The following is a 21,243-nucleotide window of genomic DNA, read 5'->3' as shown; positions in this document are numbered from 1 at the left end:
GCAATTAGGAAGGAAGAAATTGTAGGAAAACATTTCATGTGTGCCTTGATTCTGCTTTCTCAAGGGGCCCTCCATTGCCTTCATTAGGTCGATGTTCATTAGGAAACCAAAAGGTCAATGAAAAATCGTTGGCGCACACTACTCCCTGACCTTTGCTTTACACATATCTTATTCTTGTTTGTCAATTTATTCACACAAATAGGGCCAACACTTCATTCAGGGACTTTCTTAAATCACAGAGACTCTCAGATAAGTGAAGTGTAACTCATTTTCCCTCCTACTTAAGGGAGCCAAAAGTGTCTGACCCTACTCCTCATACTCCTGCCTGGACTGTGTGTCAAGAACCTTAGGAGAATTCTGTCTAAACTGTCAGGAGTGTTTTCGGCCAATAGCCCTGTGCAGAGCATCTTTGACCTCTTTGTTCCTCAGGGTGTACACCACGGGGTTCAGAAGGGGTGTGATGACTGTGTAGGTCACAGAGATCAGCTGGTCCTGATCCCTGGTGTTCTCAGACTTGGGCTTGAGGTAGGCAATGGAGGCACAGCCATAGTGGACAATGACCACAGTGAGGTGGGAGGCACAGGTGGCAAAGGCCTTCTTTCGGCCTTCAGCTGAGGCGATATTGAGTATTGTAGAGATAATGAGAACATAAGAGATGAAAACCAGACCCATAGGAACAACAAGTACCAAAACACTGATGATCAAAGTCAAGATCTCATTGACAGTGGTATCAGTGCAGGAGAGCTTCATCACTGGTCGGATGTCACAGAAGAAGTGGGCCACCTTTGTGGCACAGAAAGGTAATCTGAAAACAGAAGTCACCTGTGTGATGGCTACAATCAGCCCAATGCTGCAGGCACCCCACACCAGCTGGATGCACACCCTTTTGTTCATAATAACTGTGTATCTCAGGGGGTTGCAGATGGCCACATAGCGGTCATACCCCATTGCTGTGAGCAGGAAGCAGTTAGTGATGCCAAATGTTACAAATAAGAACATCTGGGTGGCACAACCTGCCAATGATATGGACTGGCTCATGCCCACGAGGCTAGAGAGCATCCTTGGCAGAATGACCAATGTATATATGGTCTCTGAAGTGGACAGCATGCTCAGGAAGAAGTACATTGGAGTGTGAAGATGATGATCAATTCGGATAATGGTCACAATGATTACATTGCCTGCTATAGTTAAGATGTATAGTGTAAGGAACACAACAAAAAGGGTGAGTTGATACTCATGGAAGCTGGAGAAACCTTGGAATGTAAATTCAGTAATGAGAGTGCAATTCTCTCTCTTCATTGAGTGATTTCCAAATCTGAAATGTAGAAGAATAAAAGTTATACTGCTTCAGTAAGGCAGGTTAGACACATTTCCAGAATTGATTGAATCTAGTTCTCAGCTATAAATCTGAGGATAAATTTCCTAGTGGATTAAATTTAATCCCTGGGTTTACATAGCTTCACATAGAATAATTTTACTCTGTGTCTGTCTATTAGTTTTCTACATATAGCAGAGTCATGTAGTCTCATTTTTCTTACCATATAACTATGCATGTCTCTACTTCACCCCTATTCTCCTCCCTGACCTTGAAATGTCCTTCTTCCTTTTCTGCTTTTATCCTTTAGAGATGATTGAAAGTTTTCAGTCCTCCATACAATCATATTATATTCTTATGTTCTTGTGTCTATTTGGATTATTTTGTAGCCTCATCGTTATTTCTTCTTTCATATATACACTCAGGAACTTTGTAATGTCTATCATATGTTTCATATCTGACTAGTTCAGGATTATGCATGAATTAGATGCTTGAAAACAATGTTTAGGGGTGAAACAGAGACTTCTTTTCTTTCAAAACTATGAATCTTTCCTACTGCACATCTCCTAGGAAGGAGAAGCAATACAGATACAGAAAGGTTCATCCTGTTTTCAAGAAGGGGAAGGGAAATTTTAACCAACAACCACCTCTCCCCACAACTGTCTGAATGATGGAAGCCTGCTGACAGTTCCCAGCACTGATTCACATATGTTATAAACCGTGCTACATCTTTACTTTCCCTAAACTCAAAAGCAAATTTACAGCCAATACAACTTTGTGAGTAAGCTTACACCTACTTTGCAGGGCTAAACAATTGTACCGGGGAGGATGCAACAAATTCAAGTGTCCCTTACCCAAAGCCAAAGCAGACTCTGAAGATAAAAAACAGAGATACACTAAAGATACATCATTTTGTTGTGAGATGGGGATCATTCCAATTTATGTAATATTTCACATTTTTGTCTCTTTAAACAGTAAGCTCCTGTAGGGTATTTAAATTATATTCTGATTTGCTTATGCATATTCAGAAAGCAACTTTTTGCATAAAGTAAATCACATCAGTGATGAAGGTTACTAGGCATGGAGACTTTTCTTAAGATTAAAAAAAAATCTATTTACAAGTTGTTGATGACCAGCTGTTAATCATTTGCACTAAGAATGTTAAAAGAGCGTACGGCTGTAATAGAGAATATTTCCCAATGGAAAAAGTAATTTGACACTAAAATATGTAGTTAAAGACATTCATCTTCTGTGAGGCTGTTGAGCATAAACTAGGCAATAATCTAGCCGTGGGTTAGTATGCTAAGTCTATGGTGAAATCAGAAATGCCCGACAGAATTTTTGATTGTTATAACAACAAGCACAGGTGCTACTGGTAATTAATGCTGCTCAATGTCCTGTAATAAATACATGGGACTGTGGAGCCCATGGACTTATTATGTCCCAAATACCAATACTGTTCCCATTGAGTAATACTGAGCTAGATTGCTATCTATTCTGGCTAAAGTGTGCTATCTTAATGAAAAAGAATGGCTCTACTGACCTGGTTAGCATCCTCCACCCTTAAGGGCCTATAATTCTTCAAAGGAAACCAAGGGAAGGAAGAGCAAACATATCCTTATGAAGACCTACCCTGCTGTGACAATAGCTGTTTTGCTGCAATAAATTGGAGTCAGTCTATGGCTAGCAAGCCCCATATCATTCCCTTTTTAAAGAGCACTTACATGATTCTGCCTTGTCCCAGACACAACAGGAGAGCTGGGCTAGAGGAGGCCAAGGAATAAAAATCAAAATTTTAGGATCCCTTGGCCACACTGTGGAGGTGCAAGGAAAAGCAAAGTGAGCAAAAGGATCTGTGACAGCGTCTGAGACCAAGCAGGCAGGAGATAAACACGTTCTATTGAGAAGGTGTTGAGATCTGGGAGTCACAGTCATTCTTGACAGACCCTTTGTTTGGACAAGTCTTTGAAGCCAGAGAAGGTGCTCTCCAAGGATCAGCCAGTTGGGTTTCTGGAAGTCACTCCCTGAAGACATGCTGAGAACCACCTGAGCTGGGAGGATGCAGGCAGCAGGTGCCTGGGGATCTCATTATATGTGGGATTAGTGCTTTGGGAGACTGGAAAAAGTTTTTTTTCCAGTAGGAACATTATTAGAGGAAGTTGGTCTGTTTAGATGAGATTTACTATTGGAGTAAGTACACTGTGTGTTTTTGTTTTAACAGATGTGCCTTACAAATCTATAGCGACAAATAGAGGCAGCCCAACCTCACAGCCATCTTGGATCCCAGGAAATCCAGACCATTCACTTACAGGCACAGACTCTCCCCAGAATGAGAATCTGGTTTTCTTTTTATAATAAAAACAGCTAAATGAGGCCGGCGCCACGGCTCAATAGGCTAATCCTCCGCCTTGTGGCACCGGCACACCGGGTTCTAGTCCTGGTCGGGGCACCGATCCTGTCCCGGTTGCCCCTCTTCCAGGCCAGCTCTCTGCTGTGGCCAGGGAGTGCAGTGGAGGATGGCCCAAGTCCTTGGGCCCTGCACCCCATAGGAGACCAGGAGAAGCACCTGGCTCCTGCCATCGGATCAGCGCGGTGTGCCAGCCGCAGCACGCCAACCGCAGCGGCCATTGGAGGGTGAACCAACGGCAAAAAAGGAAGACCTTTTTCTCTGTCTCTCTCTCTACTGTCCACTCTGCCTGTCAAAAAAAAAAAAAAAAACAGCTAAATGGGCCATGACTTAGCAGAGGGAAGTTTATGATGCCTGTCTTTGCAAAGTAGCATTCAGGATTGGAAGTGAATATCCTTTAGCCATGAAGATCTTCTCATGGGAGCTAGAGAGTGAAGATGATGCTTCAAATGCTCTGTTTGCTTTACCCAGAGTCGCCTTCCTTTCTTTCTTTGGCAAAAATTTAGTCTGTCAAGACCCAATTTAAATTTACTTCCCAATGGAGACTTGCCATGAGTAGCCTTAGTGCTTCTTTAGCAATTTCTTAGTCTAACATGTGGTGTGTGTCTGTGCCCATCCATTCTTCAAGCACTTAGCATATACCAGGACTTTTGTTAGTTGCTAGGAATTCAGAAATGAAGAAGATGCTGCATCGGCCTTTGAGGGGGCCACAGTTTAGTTACTGGTGATAGAGAATCATCATAAACTGAAACAGTTACTGCATGTAAATGAGGCAGGGAGGAGACAGCAGTCCTTGATTACACTCAGGTTGATTACAGAAAATTACATTGTGTAGGTAGGTAAAGAGAGACCAGCTGACAAAGGATTTAAATGTATTTGGATTTTATCACTTTTAAGGGTCTGTCATCTGTGTCTCACTTATCCCTTCTGTTCACGGATTTCAAAGTTCCTTAACAACTGACTTCTCAAGGTAATTAACTTTTGTGACTGTTAGCCACCCTATTTCCTCTTCTTGTCTCTCCAGTGATTGTGCTTCCCTGCTAGACAAAGACATCATCAGTACTGGGATTTGACAGGACTGACGTGGCAGCAGTGTGAATATGGATTTGAGGTTGGTGAGAAGAGGCAGGGAAACCAGCTAGGCTGGTGATATAACAAAAAAAGCTGGGATTGATTAGAGGGGTAACAATGAGCCTGGAGAGGAGGGAGAGATGTGAAACATATTTGAGACAAATCAATAGGGCTTGTACATGGATCAATGTGTGGATCAATGGAGAGGAAAAACCAATCCTTTCATAAACTACTCTCATGAAGTTCATTCATACTAACTTCCTGATCATTCACAAATATGCATAGTTTCCAACTCTAACACATGAATCAAACTAACTGATCTCTATATCAATGATTCATCATTGGATATTGTTGATGGCTATGGGATTTCAACAGAACAGGATAGTGTTAATGAAAAGAGATCAATAATTTATGATGTCATTGCTTTGGGGGCAAATTAAGATTTTGGAAATGGAAGCTGGGTTAATGGTTCAAAAATGTAGTGCCTGGTAAAAGGGAGAAATATTCAGCTTCAGTGCCAACTAATGTTTATTGAATGCTCGCATAGATTTTCCAATCCTCCAAGTGACCTTATAAAGTCAATATTATCCCATTTTATGGGTAAGAGATGTGTGAGAGACCACTCAGCCATTAACAGTAAATATATTTGGATTTGGTGCTAGAAATAAATGAGCACATGCAGAGTGACTCTAGAAATAACGTTGGCAAAGCAGCCAAAAGAACCTCTGTAAACTTTCCTAGTAATGCAGACTGCTTTGTTTGGGGGCCAGATTCCTGGAATCTTATTATATTTCATTCTGGCATTCAACTCAGATTAGTATCTCAGGTCCAGACTTCCTAATGACCCTTTGAAATTGCTAATAGGATTCCTTCAGAACACTAAGTAGGACTCACACAGATTTAACTGAGGTCCTAAAGTTATGTCTGTTCTTGAACTGTCTTCTACCATATTCTTATCACCCACAGGTGGAGTTTCCAACTTTTTATGTATGATGACCTTTTAATTTCAAAATATTTCATAAATCTATACTAGATAATAATGGTCATATAATGATAATTGTACTATCTGTATATATTGATAAAACAGTACATTTTGAAAAAGAGAACCATAAGGTTAGTATTTGGTGCTTTAAATTAAATTATGGTATCTTCAAACATGGTTGCATATGCTCTTTGGTAAGTATTTTAGACTGTGTGTGAGAATTAGTGGTACATATGAATCCTTAGACTCTTTGAAATGGCAATTAAGCAAATAGGAGAGAAAAAAGGATGATGCAATGAAAAGAGTTTTGGCAGTAAATGAGTATTGGGGAAGGAAATCTGGAGGAGAATTACAGACAGGTTCTGAATGGTGTATTAACACATGGCAGGTGTATCCAGGAATTAATCCTTGGGAGTTCCTAGGGAAATAGTTAGGAGTCCTTTTGCTAGAACATGAGATCAGAGACAATAGGAGAATCCCATTTGTGAAGACAGAACCCCATTTGGGAAGAAAGAACTTACTCTATGAATTGCAATCCTGCTGTCAAAGCTCTATGTCCATATCAAGGGTGACTTGATGGTGACTACAGAGAGCAGAGTGGGTGGTTGGGGAGGAGGTGCTTCCCATGTACCTGAAGGTCCATGACACTGTTGGCTACTCACAGTAGCCCTGGGAGATTGATATTGTTAACCTAAGTGTGCAGATAGTAAATGAAGGCCAAGGAAGTTAAGTAACACCCCTGATGCCTTATGCTTACAATGGTGGATCAATCATTGGGAATATATACATTTCTGGGGCCAAAGCCTGTGCTCTGTGTACAATATCACAGAACATAAGTATCAGGTATTTTGGATTATTGGTTTCTTGGAAGGAAGTCAGGATGAACAACTGTGGGAAAGAAGATACACGTACAGGTTAGGAGTCTGATGTGTCCAGTAGCCCTCGGCCCACCTCAGAATTCGTTTTTTCCCTTCCTCTTTGTGGTTTAGAGAAATGATGCCCCAAAATATTTACGGAACAAAGGCATATTACAACATACAATTTCTGAACTTTTTGATTTCCAAAGTCCAAGGACATCCCCAAAAGAATTTAAGATTTGTATAAATCCACAATTTGGAAGACTCCTTCTTCTCTTAGTAATAAGGAATTGTATAGTTTAATGATAAAGGAGAAAGGTGGCTACAATAATCATGAGCTTATATTGAAGCTTCAGACCCTGCGGTTGTGTTGCTTATGTTTGAATCCTGAATCTGCTGCCCACTATCTCTGTGGCCTTCTTTAGTCTTTGAAGGTCTCAGTTTCCTCATCTGTAAAATGAAAATAATAAAATGCCTATCACATTGAAATGTGGTGAGGATCAACTGAACAATGTTTAGCATTTTGCCTATCATCAATGATACATACACTCAGTAAAGGTACCAAAAGAGGATGTCAGAAAGCCTGAAAGTATAGTAACAAAAGGAAAAGAGGTATAAGGGTTGCCTGCTGATGATAATTATATTTTCACTGCTGTCACTATTCCTTCTTCCTTTTAATAAATAATTATTGATGGCTGGCGCCGCGGCTCAATAGGCTAATCCTCTGCCTGTGGCGCCAGTACACTGGGTTCTAGTCCCGGTTGGGGCGCTGGATTCTGTCCTGGTCGCTCCTCTTTCTGTCCAGCTCTCTGCTGTGGCCTGGGAGTGCAGTGGAGGATGGCCCAAGTCCTTGGGCCCTGCACCCGCATGGGAGAGCAGGAGAAGCACCTGGCTCCTGGCTTCGGATCAGCGCGATGCGCCAGCTGCAGTGTGCCGGCCGAAGCAGCCATTGGAGGGTGAACCAACGGAAAAGGAAGACCTTTCTCTCTCTCTCTCTCTCTCACTGTCCACTCTGCCTGTCCAAAAAAAAATAAAAAAGTAATAATTATTGAGCATATATGAGCACTCTGTACCGGGCATATCTAAGAGAAACTGATGAAAAGAGAACACAGAGTGAAGCCTGTTCCAGGTACATATAATATCTTCCTTAGTCTGGGTTCCCTAGAAAGCAGAAGTTGAAACTGAGACCCAAATGCAAGTGACTGATTAAGGGAATACTCTCAGAGAAAACGGAGTGAGAGAAGCAGGATGGGATAGAGAAGATCTAAGCAATAATGTGGAGGTTAACTTGAGGCCGATTCAGTGGAGGGCTCTAGAATTTTACACTAAGATTAGTTCCATCTTGAGGCATGATGAGGGGCACTACCCACCCACTGTTTTACGATGCCTTATGACAAGAATAGCAAGAATAATGCCTATCATCCTATTGCAATGCATTGTTACATTTTTTCTTATTTGATTTTCATCAAATCTGGTAAATCCCTCCATCTAGCTCTGCAAATGCATCCATCTCTTCTTTCATTAATATTTTCCTTCTTTGTTTCACTCTCTCCCTCTGGTTCTGTGTCATTAAGATGCCCATGTGGGCTACCTTTGCAGGTGAGAATTGTACTATCTTAGATTTCTTTCAGCCAATGACAATTCTTTATGGAAGAGAGCAGCTATGCACAGTCAGCATTTCAACATTCACATCAACTGAGAATGGGTACACCAGCCAGCAGGGGGTGTCCCTGCAGAGCAAAAACAGAGTATATCATATCCCAGGTGTCTGGGGAGAGCGAAGGAGGTAGGAAAGATGGAGGCTCTTCTTTTGCAATTTCCAAATATGAAGGAAGACATTTTTATTGCTGTTGCTTAAGCAGCTTGAAAGATAAACTTTTCAACCAGCTTGTAAACTGGCTATTAGAGCTTGTGTCCGACAGCTGTCTAGGGTTTATGCATGTTGTAATAGGCACAAGGTAAACAATTAATGGTGTGGATTGTTTGTGGTTGTTAATTATAGTATAAAATATAGCACTGGGAGTGTCATGTGTACCCAGCAGAGGGCCTGTCATTTTAGAGCTCTGATTTTCTTACTGAGGCCAAATTCAGCATACGTAAATGCCTGTGATATGATACTATATATTCTTCCCAGGCTGCCTGCTAGTTTACAGTACCTTATGCCACAAGTAACAGGAATAATGTCTAACATTATACTACAGTGCATAGATATGCTTTATCTTACTTGATTTACATCAAGTTTGATAAACCCATCTGTCTGGCTTGGCAAATCCACCCATCTCTTATATCATGAATATTTTCCTTCTTTGTTTTATTTTATCCCCACCCCCAACCCCATTCCCAGATCAGGCACCTGGTGTCCTCATACTATCTGTTATCTGAATAACTTCCTCATTGTGTCATCTCAACAAGTATTTTTCATTTCAATGCTATTAAGACTGACTAGCATCTAAGAGAGGGTTTTTTTACCCAAAACTCTGAGCAAGGAGTCTTTGACCTCTTTGTTCCTCAGGCTGTATACAACAGGGTTTAACAGGGGAGTGATGACAGTGTATGTCACTGAGATGAGCCTGTCCTGCAGGGAATTTTGGGATTTGGGTTTTAGGTAGATGAAAGAGGTGCAGCCATAGTGGACAATGACCACTGTGAGGTGTGAGGCACAGGTTGCAAAGGCCTTCTTCCGGCCTTCAGTAGATGCGATCTTGAAGATGGCAGTGACAATCAGGACATAGGAGATGAAGATCAAGACCATGGGCAGAACAAGAACACACAGACTGATGAGCAAAGTGATAAATTCCTTGATGGTGGTGTCAGCACAGGCGAGCTTCATGAGGGGCCGGATGTCACAAAAGAAGTGGGAGATGACACTGGCGTCACAGAAGGGCAGACTGAACACAGAAGACACCTGGATGATGGCTGTGCTCAGCCCAATGCTCCAGGACCCACCTGCCAGTTGCAAGCATGCCTTTTTTCCCATGATGACTGAATATCGCAGAGGGTTACAGATGGCCACATACCGGTCATACCCCATAGCTGTGAGCAGGAAGCAGTTGTTGACACCAAAAGTGAGATAGAAGAAGAGCTGACTGGCACACTCTGGGATGGAGATGGCTTGTTCTGGGTTGAGGAGACTGGACAGCATTCGGGGGATGATGGCCACGGTATAACAGGTCTCAGAAATGGACAGCACACTTAGGAAGAAGTACATGGGTGTGTGAAGTTGACGGTTCAGGTGAATAACTGTCAAGATGATGGCATTACTGGCAAGGGTTAGCAGGTATAAGATCAAAAATGCCACAAAAAGGATGAGTCTATGGTGCCACCCAAAAATAGAGAAACCTTCAAAGGTAAAATTCGTTACCACTGTGAAATTGGTTCTTGACATTGAGGAGAATCTGGGTCTGAAAGAGATGAAGTGGGAAAATTAACTCTTCAAGCTGGACTCAGTAGCCTGGTCCAGGTAATCATCAGTCATGCAGAGACTCAAAAATGGGGTAGCTCAAGGTGTTATAAACACTCAAAATTCAATATTGGCCAAGTGCTCAAAGATCTCTCAAGTTCTCAGAGCCTTTGGATTGGGGAAGATGTAGTGGGGGACAGGGAGAGAAAAAATATGCAAAGAAAGTATTGGAAACTCCTATCTATCTTTGCTAGAAGTAGATATAGACTAGAGAAGCCACTAAAATTACTGTGCTCACCTCTGGAACACCACTCAAACTCACCTTGTTTAAACCAACAATGGTCCCTTGTGTGTCAGAGTGCTAAGGACACACCTAACAAATGAGTTAGTTTGAGCCAGAGATAGAGCTGTGAGGGGCACATTCCTGGGAGGCAAGGGACAAGTTCCAACTCTGTTCCAAAGGGTTTCCATTCAGTGAATTAAGGCAGCAAACACTGCCTCCACACGTGGTTCAAAGTAAAAATTACTAATGACTGGAACATGGCAGCGAGAGGAAACACTGCTTTTTATTTTATTTTTTTAGAAGAGTCTGGTGTGTGGACCTATAATGATCTGTGAACCAGAATCAACTCCCTATCCATTCCCACTTTCTTCCCATAGCCCCAACATAGCACTTGTGTTAGTAAATACCTGCACCTCCCTTCTTCTATGTGGAGGGTCGCTTCTGCTTCGATTATCTAGTCTCCAGTTAAGTTCAATAAAACTTCTGAGATTTGGAAATATTAATATCTGTAAGGCAACAGTGATTAAAAAAAAAAACAAGAAAATCTTTAAGTTCATAAAAGTCTCTGTCTTTAACCCCAGTGTAAATGGAGAGATGCCTGGTTTTCTTTGCTTGTTCCATTTGTCTCCATTTGCTTATCTATAAAATAGAGAAAAGATTATCCACCCCATCATGTTGCCATGGAGATTATATACGAATACTGTATATAAATTGCCATAGTCAGTTCTTGATAAAAAGCAGACAAACAATACATTCAATTTTTGCTTCTCTCCCTTCATCTGACCCCCTCATCCCCAATCCCCACTTCCCATACCTCTTGGATCTAACTGTAAGTTGGGACCACACACACACACACACACTTTCTTGCTTTGTTGTGTTTATGGATGGCTATTGTCATTAGTTTCTCTAGTCCTTGTCCATAGACTGGAAAGAACAATCCTTAATTTTCTTACCCACTTCTCTTCTACCACTTCTCTTCTAACTCTAGATTCTGAAATGTGGGGGGATGAGATGGGGTGTTCTGGAGTCAGACACCTTTGTTTTTTTGTTTGTTTGTTTGTTTTTTGACAGGCAGAGTGAGAGAGAGAGACAGAGAGAAAGGTCTTCCTTCCGTTGGTTCACCCCCAAATTCCGCTACGGCCAGCGCGCCGATCCGAAGCCAGGAACCAGATGCTTCCTCCTGGTCTCCCATGCGGGTGCAGGGCCCAAGGACTTGGGCCATCCTCCACTGCACTTCCGGGCCACAGCAGAGAGCGGGACTGGAAGCGGAGCAACCGGGACAGAACCGGCAACCCAACTGGGACTAGAACCCGGGGAGCTGCGGCACCAGCCCAGACACCTTTGTGATTAAACTCCAGCTCCACTTACTTCACTTGTAACCTTGAAAATGTTTCTCATCTCTCTAGGCCTGAGCGACTTCACCTGTGGAATGAAGACAGTATTAACATCTACCCAGGGAACTGATGTCTGAATTAGGCATTTAGCAGGAGAGCCCAGCACACAGAAGATGCTGCTAAAAAAATGGTAACCAAGGATATATAGATCAGACATTTTGAAATATAAATATTTTAGGTCATTACTTTATCATTTATATTTCTTAGAGAATGAAAAATGAGGGTCATTCTCTGACACTTCTCTCCTCCCAAGCCTGACATCAAGGCTAGGAGGTGGTCTTCATCCAGCTCATGTTTGGCTGGCAGCTGGCAGTTTAAAGATGTTCTGCTGTCATTTGGAGACATCAGAAAGAGATAGCAGGGAAGGAAACACAATACTGAAGCAGGGGTGAGAAGCCCAGGGACATTGGATGGCATGAGTGAGCCGTTCCCAGGGCTCCCCTGACCCCCACAAGTTCTGCAGAACGCCTGTGCCCAGAGCTTCCCACTCTGACCCTGCACTCACGCCACACTGAGGTGTCAGCCAGCCTTTTGCTGACCTGCGTCTTCCTGGACTCTGACTGAGATCTGGAGGCAGGAAGGAGAAGGAAACAGCAGGGACTTCTTTGTTCAGAAAATACATTTTTCCAGTTTAAAGAGAGGGGATTCCGTCACTGAATGCGAGTCAGATGTTCCATTCCTTGCCTTTTGGCTCCACATACCAGAATGAGACAGAGGGTGGCAGGGACAGCACCGATTGTTCCAGTTTTCCTGGCTCACTCAGTATGACATCCTTCTGATTGTATTTTGGGCTTACTTGATCAGTTAAGCCCTTTGAAACCTGTGCCTGAAATTCTGAAAGGCTAGTGCCCACATAATCCTCTCTGGCTGACATTTTTGAGCATTGATGCTTTTAGATCCCTAAGTTTTATGATGCAGTCGTATATTCACCTTTTTCCCACTTGGCAATATTACAAGAAGAGAAAAGAAAAAGAACAAGTGGTTTCCCATGACACAGGGCCATGAGGCCCCATTTAGTCACAGAATGAGTCTCTCTGCTTCATCGAGTGGTGGGATGTGACTTACATCTGACCAGGAAGGGATGTGGCTCTTTCAGGGCTAGGAGAGTAAAGCTGGAAACCACTGTTTCCAGTTGTGTTGTAGAGGCCACGACACAGAAAATCCTCCAAAGGGAATGACCAGAAGAAAACGGAAACCACCAAGGTTTCCAGCTAACTCCTCTACCTGATTAGTCAGATCTGAGAATAGCAAGCATACTGAAAGCAGCTCTCCTGTGCTTTCCCCGTTGCTCTGTCTCTTTAAGTCTGGATTTCAGCTGTCTGCTCTGCCTAGGGCCCTGGGGTCTCTTTTCCCAAAGCCACAGTGACTGTCCCCAAGGCAGCTCTAGCAAGTTCCAAACACCGAGATGTCTGGGGATCTCATTATGAAAGCAGTTCATCAACCCAATCATATAGATTGATACTAAAACAAACCAAGATTTCCCACAGGGACAAAGCCTTTGCACCAGGTCATGGTCCTGCCTTTCTCAGTGAGTGAAGAACCCTTGCTTCATTACCACAGTCATAGGGAGGGCCTCAGGACCCAGCAAGGTTTAGGGATGCAGCTTCATTAGACAAGTCACGCATACTCCAATGTCTCTTTGTCCTCACAATGAAGGATCTGTCTGTGAGCACTTTATTCATTTCATTGATTCTGTCACTAAATAATGATTAAGCAAATAATTAATTCTCATATGCTGAGTACACCGAATGTAGGAGAAACCTGAGCAGATAGTAGAAAATGCATCTACTGCATGCCACTTCTGCTGGCTTTGTATCACCTGCACATCACCGTGTATTACCTAGGAAAAGCTGAGAACCTCTTACTCTGGAAAGACTAGAAGGAAGTCTTGTATTAGAGTTGTCTTGCCACTCTCTTCCAGTGTTTAGTCAGCAAGAAGCCCCAGTCTTGTTTATCTTGTATAACGGGAGCCCAAGGTAGACCTTGCTGAAGGTTGGAGGAAAACCAGATAGCAAATCCACCAAGTTTTCCTAGGACCTGGGTCTCAGTAATTCCTAGTTCTGGTGTTCAGTATATGCCTTTCTTTTAGGAACTTGAAGAGTAGAAGATTCCCTTTCTGAGTACCAGAATACCAAGAGATGAATCCTTGAAAGACAGTTTATTGTGTTGTCTTTGACAAGACGAGAAAACTGGGAGACTGACAAGCGTGCAATAGTTGCCAGGCATTCAGTTCAATTCCACATAATCTCTGTCAAGGTCCTCAAACATTTACTAAGGGAAACTGAAAATACTTGAGCTCATCATGGCTAAGTGATGAATTCCTAGTATATTTATCACTGCTTAAGAACGGCCTGTGCATAACCTCATTGAATCTGTTTGAAATCCTTCCAGGAGTGGCACAAAGTTAGGCAGCAAATCTTATCGAGACCTTGAAGCAATCAGTTCATCTAAAGCTTTATTTGTTGATGTTCCTTCTTCACAGTTTGTCTGTTAGCTCTATTTAAATATTATAGCTCTTTGAAATTAGAAATAGAATGGAAACTCTGATATTGAAATTATGTACGGTGAAACCACTGATTTAAAAAAATGATTCTTATTGTATATTTATCTGAAATAAGATGGATGAAAAACACTATAAAAGTCTGCAGTAGATGGAGTTTTATTCTTAAAAGGGAGAAACAATACTAATGATTACACCATTTACAAATTTTTTAACTTTTCTTTTTTAATATATTTTAAGGATTTATTTATTTGTCTTGTTTACTGATTTCGACTTATTGCATTTGATTTTGAACTATAATACTGAATAATAGCAGCTAGAGTCATTTTTGTCTTTCTACAGATCTGAATTTAAATGCTTCTCATGTTTTATTAATCATTAAATATGATACTTATTACAGGATTTGGTAGATGCCATTTAAAAAAAAAAAAAGATTTTTGGCCAGCGCCATGGCTTAACAGGCTAATCGTCCGCCTTGCAGCGCCAGCACACCTGGTTCTAGTCCTGGTTGGGGCACCGGATTCTATCCCGGTTGCCCCTCTTCCAGGCCAGCTCTCTGCTATGGCCCGGGAAGACAGTGGAGGATGGCCCAAGTCCTTGGGCCCTGCACCCTCATGGGAGACCAGGAGAAGCACCTGGCTCCTGGCTTCGGATCGGCGCGATGAGCCGGCAGCGGCGGCCATTGGAGGGTGAACCAACGGCAAAAAGGAAGACCTTTCTCTCTGTCTATCTCTCTCTCACTATCCACTCTGCCTGTCAAAAAAAAAAAAAAAAGATTTTTATTTATTTGACGGGCAGAGTTACAGAGAGGCAGAGGCAGAAAGAGAGGTCTTCCATCTGTTAGTTCCCTCCCCAGATGGCCGCAATGGCTGGAGCTGAGCCAATCCAAAGCCAGGAACCAGGAGCTTCTGGGTCTCCCATGTGGGTACAGGGGCCTAAGGACTTGGGACATCCTCTACTCCTTTCCCAAGTCATAGCAGAGAGCTGGATTGGAAGAGGAGCAGCTGGGACTTGAACCAGCGCCCATATGGAATGCCAGCACTACAGGCAGCTTTACCCGCTACTCCGCAGTGCTGGCCCCTTGTAGATACCTTTTATCAGAATAAGAAAGTTGCCTTCTATTCCTGGTTTGCTTGCAAGTTTATCATGAATGGGCTGTTAAATTTTCAGGTAGCTACTTTTCTACATCCTGCCATGTAATTATATGCTTTTTATTTTGTAGTTGGTTAGAGGGTGAGTTGTATTAATAGATTCTTCTAATGCTGGTTCATTCATATATTTTTAAGGCAAACCCTAGATGATCTTTTAACATACTTTTGAATTCAGTTTGCTATTTTTTTATGTATCCATTATTGGCTGATAATTATCTTTTCCTGCTTTTCTTTTTTTGAAACCAAAGGTTTGCAATTAGCAACCTCTTTAAGTGCCTCTATAAATTTTAGTATTTAATACTATTTTCACACCTTTCTATCTCTGAGTCTGATGTCTTTTTATCTTTTTTCTTTTTCTTTGTTCAAAGAATAGATTTTTCATTATTACAATTTCTGCTTTGTTAGAGTCATTATTCTGGTGACTTTTCTATTTTTTTTTTCTGGTCAAATATGTAGGTATACATGTGTATGTGTGTGTTTCCACCAAATGTATAATTTTCCAAATATATAAGCATAAAGTTGTTCAAAATATGCTTTCATAAGTATTTTAATCTATATCCACCCTTGTATACCATTTTCCTAGCCTGATTTTGTTTATTATGACCCTCTGATTTTTCTTAATCATGGTTGTCAAATGTTTCATTTCTAAACTGATTTCTTCAAAGATCTTAACTTTATTAAAAGTCAGAATTACAGAGAGGGAGAGGCAGAGACAGAGAGATCTTCAATCCTCTGGTTCGCTCTCCAAATGACCTCATTGCCCAGGGTTAGGCCAGGCCAAAGTAGGAGCCAGTAGCTTCATCTGGATCTCCCAAGTGGGTTCAGGGGCCCAAGGATTTGGGCCATCCTCCTCTGCTTTCCCAGGCTATAGCAGAGAGCTGGATCAGAAGTGGAGCAACCAGAACTCAAACTGGTGCCCATATGGGATGCCAGCACTGTAGGTAGCAGTTTTACCTCTACTCCACAGCACCAACCTCAGGATTTTAACTTTTAAAAGTAATATATCTGGGGCAGACATTTGGCCTGGGTTCAATTCCTGGCTCTGGCTCCTGATTCCAGCTTCAGACTAATGCAGGCTCTGAGAGGCAACAGTGGTGACTCATGTAATTGTGTCCTGGTCACCCATTATGGGAGCATGGACTGTATTCCTGGCTCTCAGTTTTGGCCCTCTGAGGGTGTTTGGGAGAATGAACGCAGTGGGTGGGAGCTGTCTCTGCTTTCTGTCTCTATCTCTGTCTCTCTGCCTATCAAATTTTTTAAAAGTAACATTTCTCTTTTTAAACTTTCTTTACTTTTATATTTTAATTAATTATGACTTCATTTTTATTATTTCTAATTTCTTTTCATTTATTTTGTTATTCATCTCCAAATTTCTTGAAATTAAGTCTTCATTTATTATTTCCCAAATATATACATATACTATGTGTGTATATATGTGTGTGTATATATATATATATGTATATGGTATATATGTATATATATACCATATACTATGGTGCAGCAGGTAAAGCCACAGCCTGCAGTGCCAGTATCCCATGTAGGAGCCAGTTCAAATTCCAGCTGCCTCACTCCTGATCCAGCTCCTTGCTAATGTGCCTGGGAAAGCAGCAGAGAATGGCCCATGTCCTTGGGCCTCTGCACCCACACAGAAGACCAAGAAGCTCCTGGTTCCTGGCATAGGCCTGGCCCGGCCCTGGTTATTGTGGCCATTGGGGCATTGAACCAGTAGATGGAAGGTCTCTCTATCTCCTTCTCTCTCTCTCTCTCTCTCTCTCTGTAACTCTGTCTTTCAAACAAATAAATTAAAACTTTTTTTCTAAGAATTTCTTCTGGTGTATTTCATTAGTTTTGATGCATAGTACTTTGGTTACAGTACTACACATTTTACATTTTAGATTTTCATTTGCATTTCTTCTTCAATTCAAGTATGTTTATATTAAGAAAATGAGCTTAATACAGGAGTCCACGTCTTGGATCCAGGTGTCAGAGCTCCTGGGTTTGGGTGCCACTCTGTGATGTACTGGTTGTATGTCCTGGATGAATTGCTCAGTCTCTCTCTATCTCAATTTCCTTATTTGTAAATGCAATGAACAATATTACTTTTATAATGATTATAAAGATTGCATGAGTAAGCACTAAAAGTACTTAGAATAATGCCTAACATGGAGTAAGTGCTGTATAAGTATTTAGTAAGGTAAATTTCAGATCCATGAGGAAGGGTAATAGAGGAGAACTTGGCTATTGTGGTGCATGAAAAAAATATACATACATATATATGTGTGTATGTGTGTGTGTGTGTTTACTATCAGCATTGAGGCATCCTTTGGGGTCAAAAGAATAAATATTCTTTGTATTTTGTATTTGAATTTTAGATTAGCCTGGTTAATTATTGCTCTTGCCAATGGCCATACCACTCTAAATGCATCTAATCTCTTGTAATCATCATTGTAACCCTCCAAACCCCTATTAGCCCATCGATCATTTGATTAGTCAGTTTCCAAGAGGAATGTGTTAATATTTCCTACTATGTTAGGGTGTTTTGTCAATTACTCTGGTAATTTTATCAGTTTTTGCATAATACATTTTGGAGCTATGCTGTTAGAACTTTATAAATTCATGAACAGAATGTCTTCTTGGTGAAGTATTTTGTTTATCAATATTGTAAGTCCCTTAGTAGTTTTTTACTTTGAATAATCTTTTGTATGATATGAGTGCTATTACATCAACTTGCTTTTTGTCTGTATTTGCCTAAATACAGTGTCTACCTCTTTATTTTCAGTATTTCTGTTTCATGTTACTTTAATATACATTTTTTTATTTTTTTAAATAGTGAAGTATTATAGCATTAAAATTCAATCTGAGAGCCTCTGCATTTCAATTAATTAGCCTAATCCATTCACATTTATTATAATGATAAACTGTTTATTATTACTCTTATGTTTTGTATTTTTTATTTGCTAAGATTTCCTAATCTCTATTTATATCTTACCTAACCTTTTATTTGATTGATTACTTTTTTATTGTTTCTTTTTCTAGCTAGGGAGTCATACATCTACCATTTCTATTTCTCCTACAGGCATTCTGAATTACAATTTAATTTTGTTTTTAATAAATAATCCAAATATAAAATTTAAAATGTGAAATAGTACTACTTTGCTAAAAAAATGCTCTCCACTCATTTTTGCTTCATAGAGGCAATCATTTTAAAGTTTTTACTTATTTCTCATGTTATTTACACCTGTATTTCTGCTATAGTGTATGTAATATGCATGTAATTATTTTTTGATTCCTAACTGTTAGATATTGTCTCTTGACTTCCTAGTCCATTTATAATACCATCTGTGTGTGCATGAGCACAAACACATACACATATCTATCCTGTAATCCTCTCAGTAAAAATTAAATCTATCTTCAAAACATTCAGTATTGTGCAAATGTTATTCATATTTGAGCCATGCAGCTCATCTCTTCCTTTGAAATTGCTTTCTTGCTCAATTTTTATAATTGAACACTTTTGTTGGTATAGTTTAAAGTAGCTATAATAAATCAGCTCCCAAACTTTACAGCAAACTTTTTCTCCATGGAGTTAGATACAGTCGAACTATCAGGATATCTCCCTAAGTTATATTGATTCATTTAGGAAGGCTGCTAATTACTTGGTTTCTTGTCTTAAGACCACCATCCTGGATCTTTACTGTCCTTATCCAATCTAGTCTGGTCTGTTCTCTAGGACTGGTGCAGGGCTATGACTCAGGGATGCTTCTTCACCAGCATCCTGAGATGCCCACTGTCTGTCCTATGCAAGTTTCTCTATTTCTGGATTCCTTATGTGATGAAGCATCACTTCAGTGGCTTACTGAGGTCAAGACTACTGGATGAAAATTCTTTGAAATGCTACCCTTCTGAAAATATGTTTATTGTTTCTACATACATTTTAGTATAGCCAGATACATTATTTTAGCTTAGAAATGATTTTTCTCAATTTTGAAGCCACTGTCATTTTGTTTTCTAACCTGTGATGTAATTATTTAAAATCTTATTTCATTTGAAATCTCAGTCTTTTGAATATGATTAGTTTTTTCCCCTTGGCCTTTTTGGGAAACTTTTAGCATTTTAATTCATCCCTATAATTTTGACATCACATGATGGTGCTAACCAATGTGTTTACATTTCATTTTTTTCCTGCCATGCCAGTCACTCAATTTGGAAATTCATGTTCTTCAGTGTTTTGAAACATACTTTTTATTAATGATTGATTTTCTCTATTCACTTGTTATGAACTTATAATTATTGACCATTACAACTCTTTTATCAATCTTTCCAATTTTCTTATGTTTTTGCTGTTTTTTTCTTCTAGTATGGTCTTCTATATTAGAAAAACATGTTTGGGGTGAGGTAAAGACGCCACCTGGAGGGCCAGCATCCCATATAGGCTCTGGTTAGAGTCTCAACTGCTCCACTCCTGATCCAGCTCTCTGCTACATCCTGGGAAAGTAGTAGAAGATGGCTCAAGTCCTTGGGCCCCTGTACCCATGTGGGAGACCTGGCAGAAGCTCCTGGTTCTTGGTTTTGGAGCAGTCCGGCTCCAGCCATTGCTGCCATTTGGGAAGTGAACCAGTGAATGGAAGATCTCTTTCTCTCTCTGCCTCTCTGTAACTTTGCCTCAAATAAATAAAAAAGAAAGAAAAACACCTTGGCTATTCATTCTTATCTGAGAGAAAACTCTGATAAAGCAACTGGAAGATCTAGGTGTGTGTCTGTGAATATAGGTCAATAAAGTGAAAAGTAATTTGCATTCGAAATCACATTCAGATGTCAGTATTTAGAGATATATTCTCTTGATAATCTCCATTTCTCCAGGAAGAATTCCTCTAATGTTTTAACTCTAGTTCATAGGACTGTGGAAATAAAAAAAAAAAAGATAGAGAGATTTGTTGTACGGAGTAGTGAAAATCTCTCTGCTTTGTCTATAGAATTTTTTTCATACGCCTATTTTCATTTATAGCATTTTCCCTTCAGCTAGAAAATCTGCCTGGAAAATGTAAATCCCCAGTGTTTTATTTGAATGTTAGAGGTACCCTCAACTTACAGAGAATCTCATTATTTTATTAAATTTTCATATTGTTAGAGAGAGAGAGAGAAAGAGAGAGAGGTCTTCCATACTTTCATCTGGTAGATTACTCCCCAAATGCCCATGACAGCCAGGGCTGTGCAAGACTAAAGCCAAGAGCCTAGAACTTCATCCAGGTATCCCACATGAGCGGCAGGACCAGAGTATTCAAGACATCATCTGTTGCCACCTAGACTGCTCATTAGTAGTAAGCTGCACTGAAAGCAGAAGAACTCAGACTGGAACCAGGCAACCCAATACAGAATGCAAGTTAAGCCCCTGTGTCAAATGCTCATACCACCTTCCAGTGAGTCGTATTAGAAAAGTGGAACCCAGAGCTTATGGACCAGAATTTGCTATAATTTGCAAAGAGACAGCCCACCTTTTGTTCCAAATAGAGGCACCATCTCTATCTTCCAGCACTACTCACTCTACAAATAACCTTGCAATGATCATCTAAAATAAAAGCAGTCAGTTCTTCTATTCACAATATGTAAAAACACAGAAGAAAGGACAATTGTCATAATCAGTTCAAACCTATATAACAAAAGCTAAGCATGAAGGAAGATGTCTTATGTGTGGCAGTGAGAAGGAGTAGGTCTCTGCAATACAACATAGAAACATGGAGCATCACCTAAAGGAGAAAAGCTACACAACTTGTATAAGTGAGACATACTCTTTAAGAGGTTTTATGAACAATTTACTACACTACATAAAGAAAGACAATAATGTGTTTTTGGTTTCAAAAGTTGGAAAAGCTTTTTCTCCAATCA

General features: G+C 40.6%; 1 protein-coding gene across 1 annotated transcript; it reads right to left on the bottom strand.

Moving 5' to 3' along the window:
• Positions 1-369: 369 nt before the first annotated feature.
• On the bottom strand, positions 370-10,017 carry LOC133761049 (olfactory receptor 10J1-like). Its single transcript, XM_062193697.1, has 2 exons — positions 9,516-10,017; positions 370-1,301 (listed from the first exon to the last, which is right to left on the bottom strand). The coding sequence occupies exons 1-2, from the start codon at positions 10,015-10,017 to the stop codon at positions 370-372; spliced, it is 1,434 nt and encodes a 477-aa protein (XP_062049681.1).
• Between the last annotated feature and the right edge of the window lie 11,226 nt (positions 10,018-21,243).

This window comes from Lepus europaeus, chromosome 5 (genome assembly GCF_033115175.1).
Source record: "Lepus europaeus isolate LE1 chromosome 5, mLepTim1.pri, whole genome shotgun sequence".
In the NCBI taxonomy this organism is placed as follows: domain Eukaryota; kingdom Metazoa; phylum Chordata; class Mammalia; order Lagomorpha; family Leporidae; genus Lepus; species Lepus europaeus.
The sequence above is the reverse complement of the archived record's forward strand: the minus strand, read 5'-3'. Positions and strand labels throughout refer to the sequence as shown.

What these genes read in the sequence shown, in the direction of transcription:
- LOC133761049 (XM_062193697.1), bottom strand. Translation starts at nt 10,017, where the DNA reads ATGTCAAGAACCAATTTCACAGTGGTAACGAATTTTACCTTTGAAGGT. An exon ending in GTCTTCTGTGTTCAGTCTGC is followed by an intron (nt 1,302 to 9,515) that starts CCTTCTGTGACG and finishes TTGGAAATCACT; the next exon opens with CAATGAAGAGAGAGAATTGC.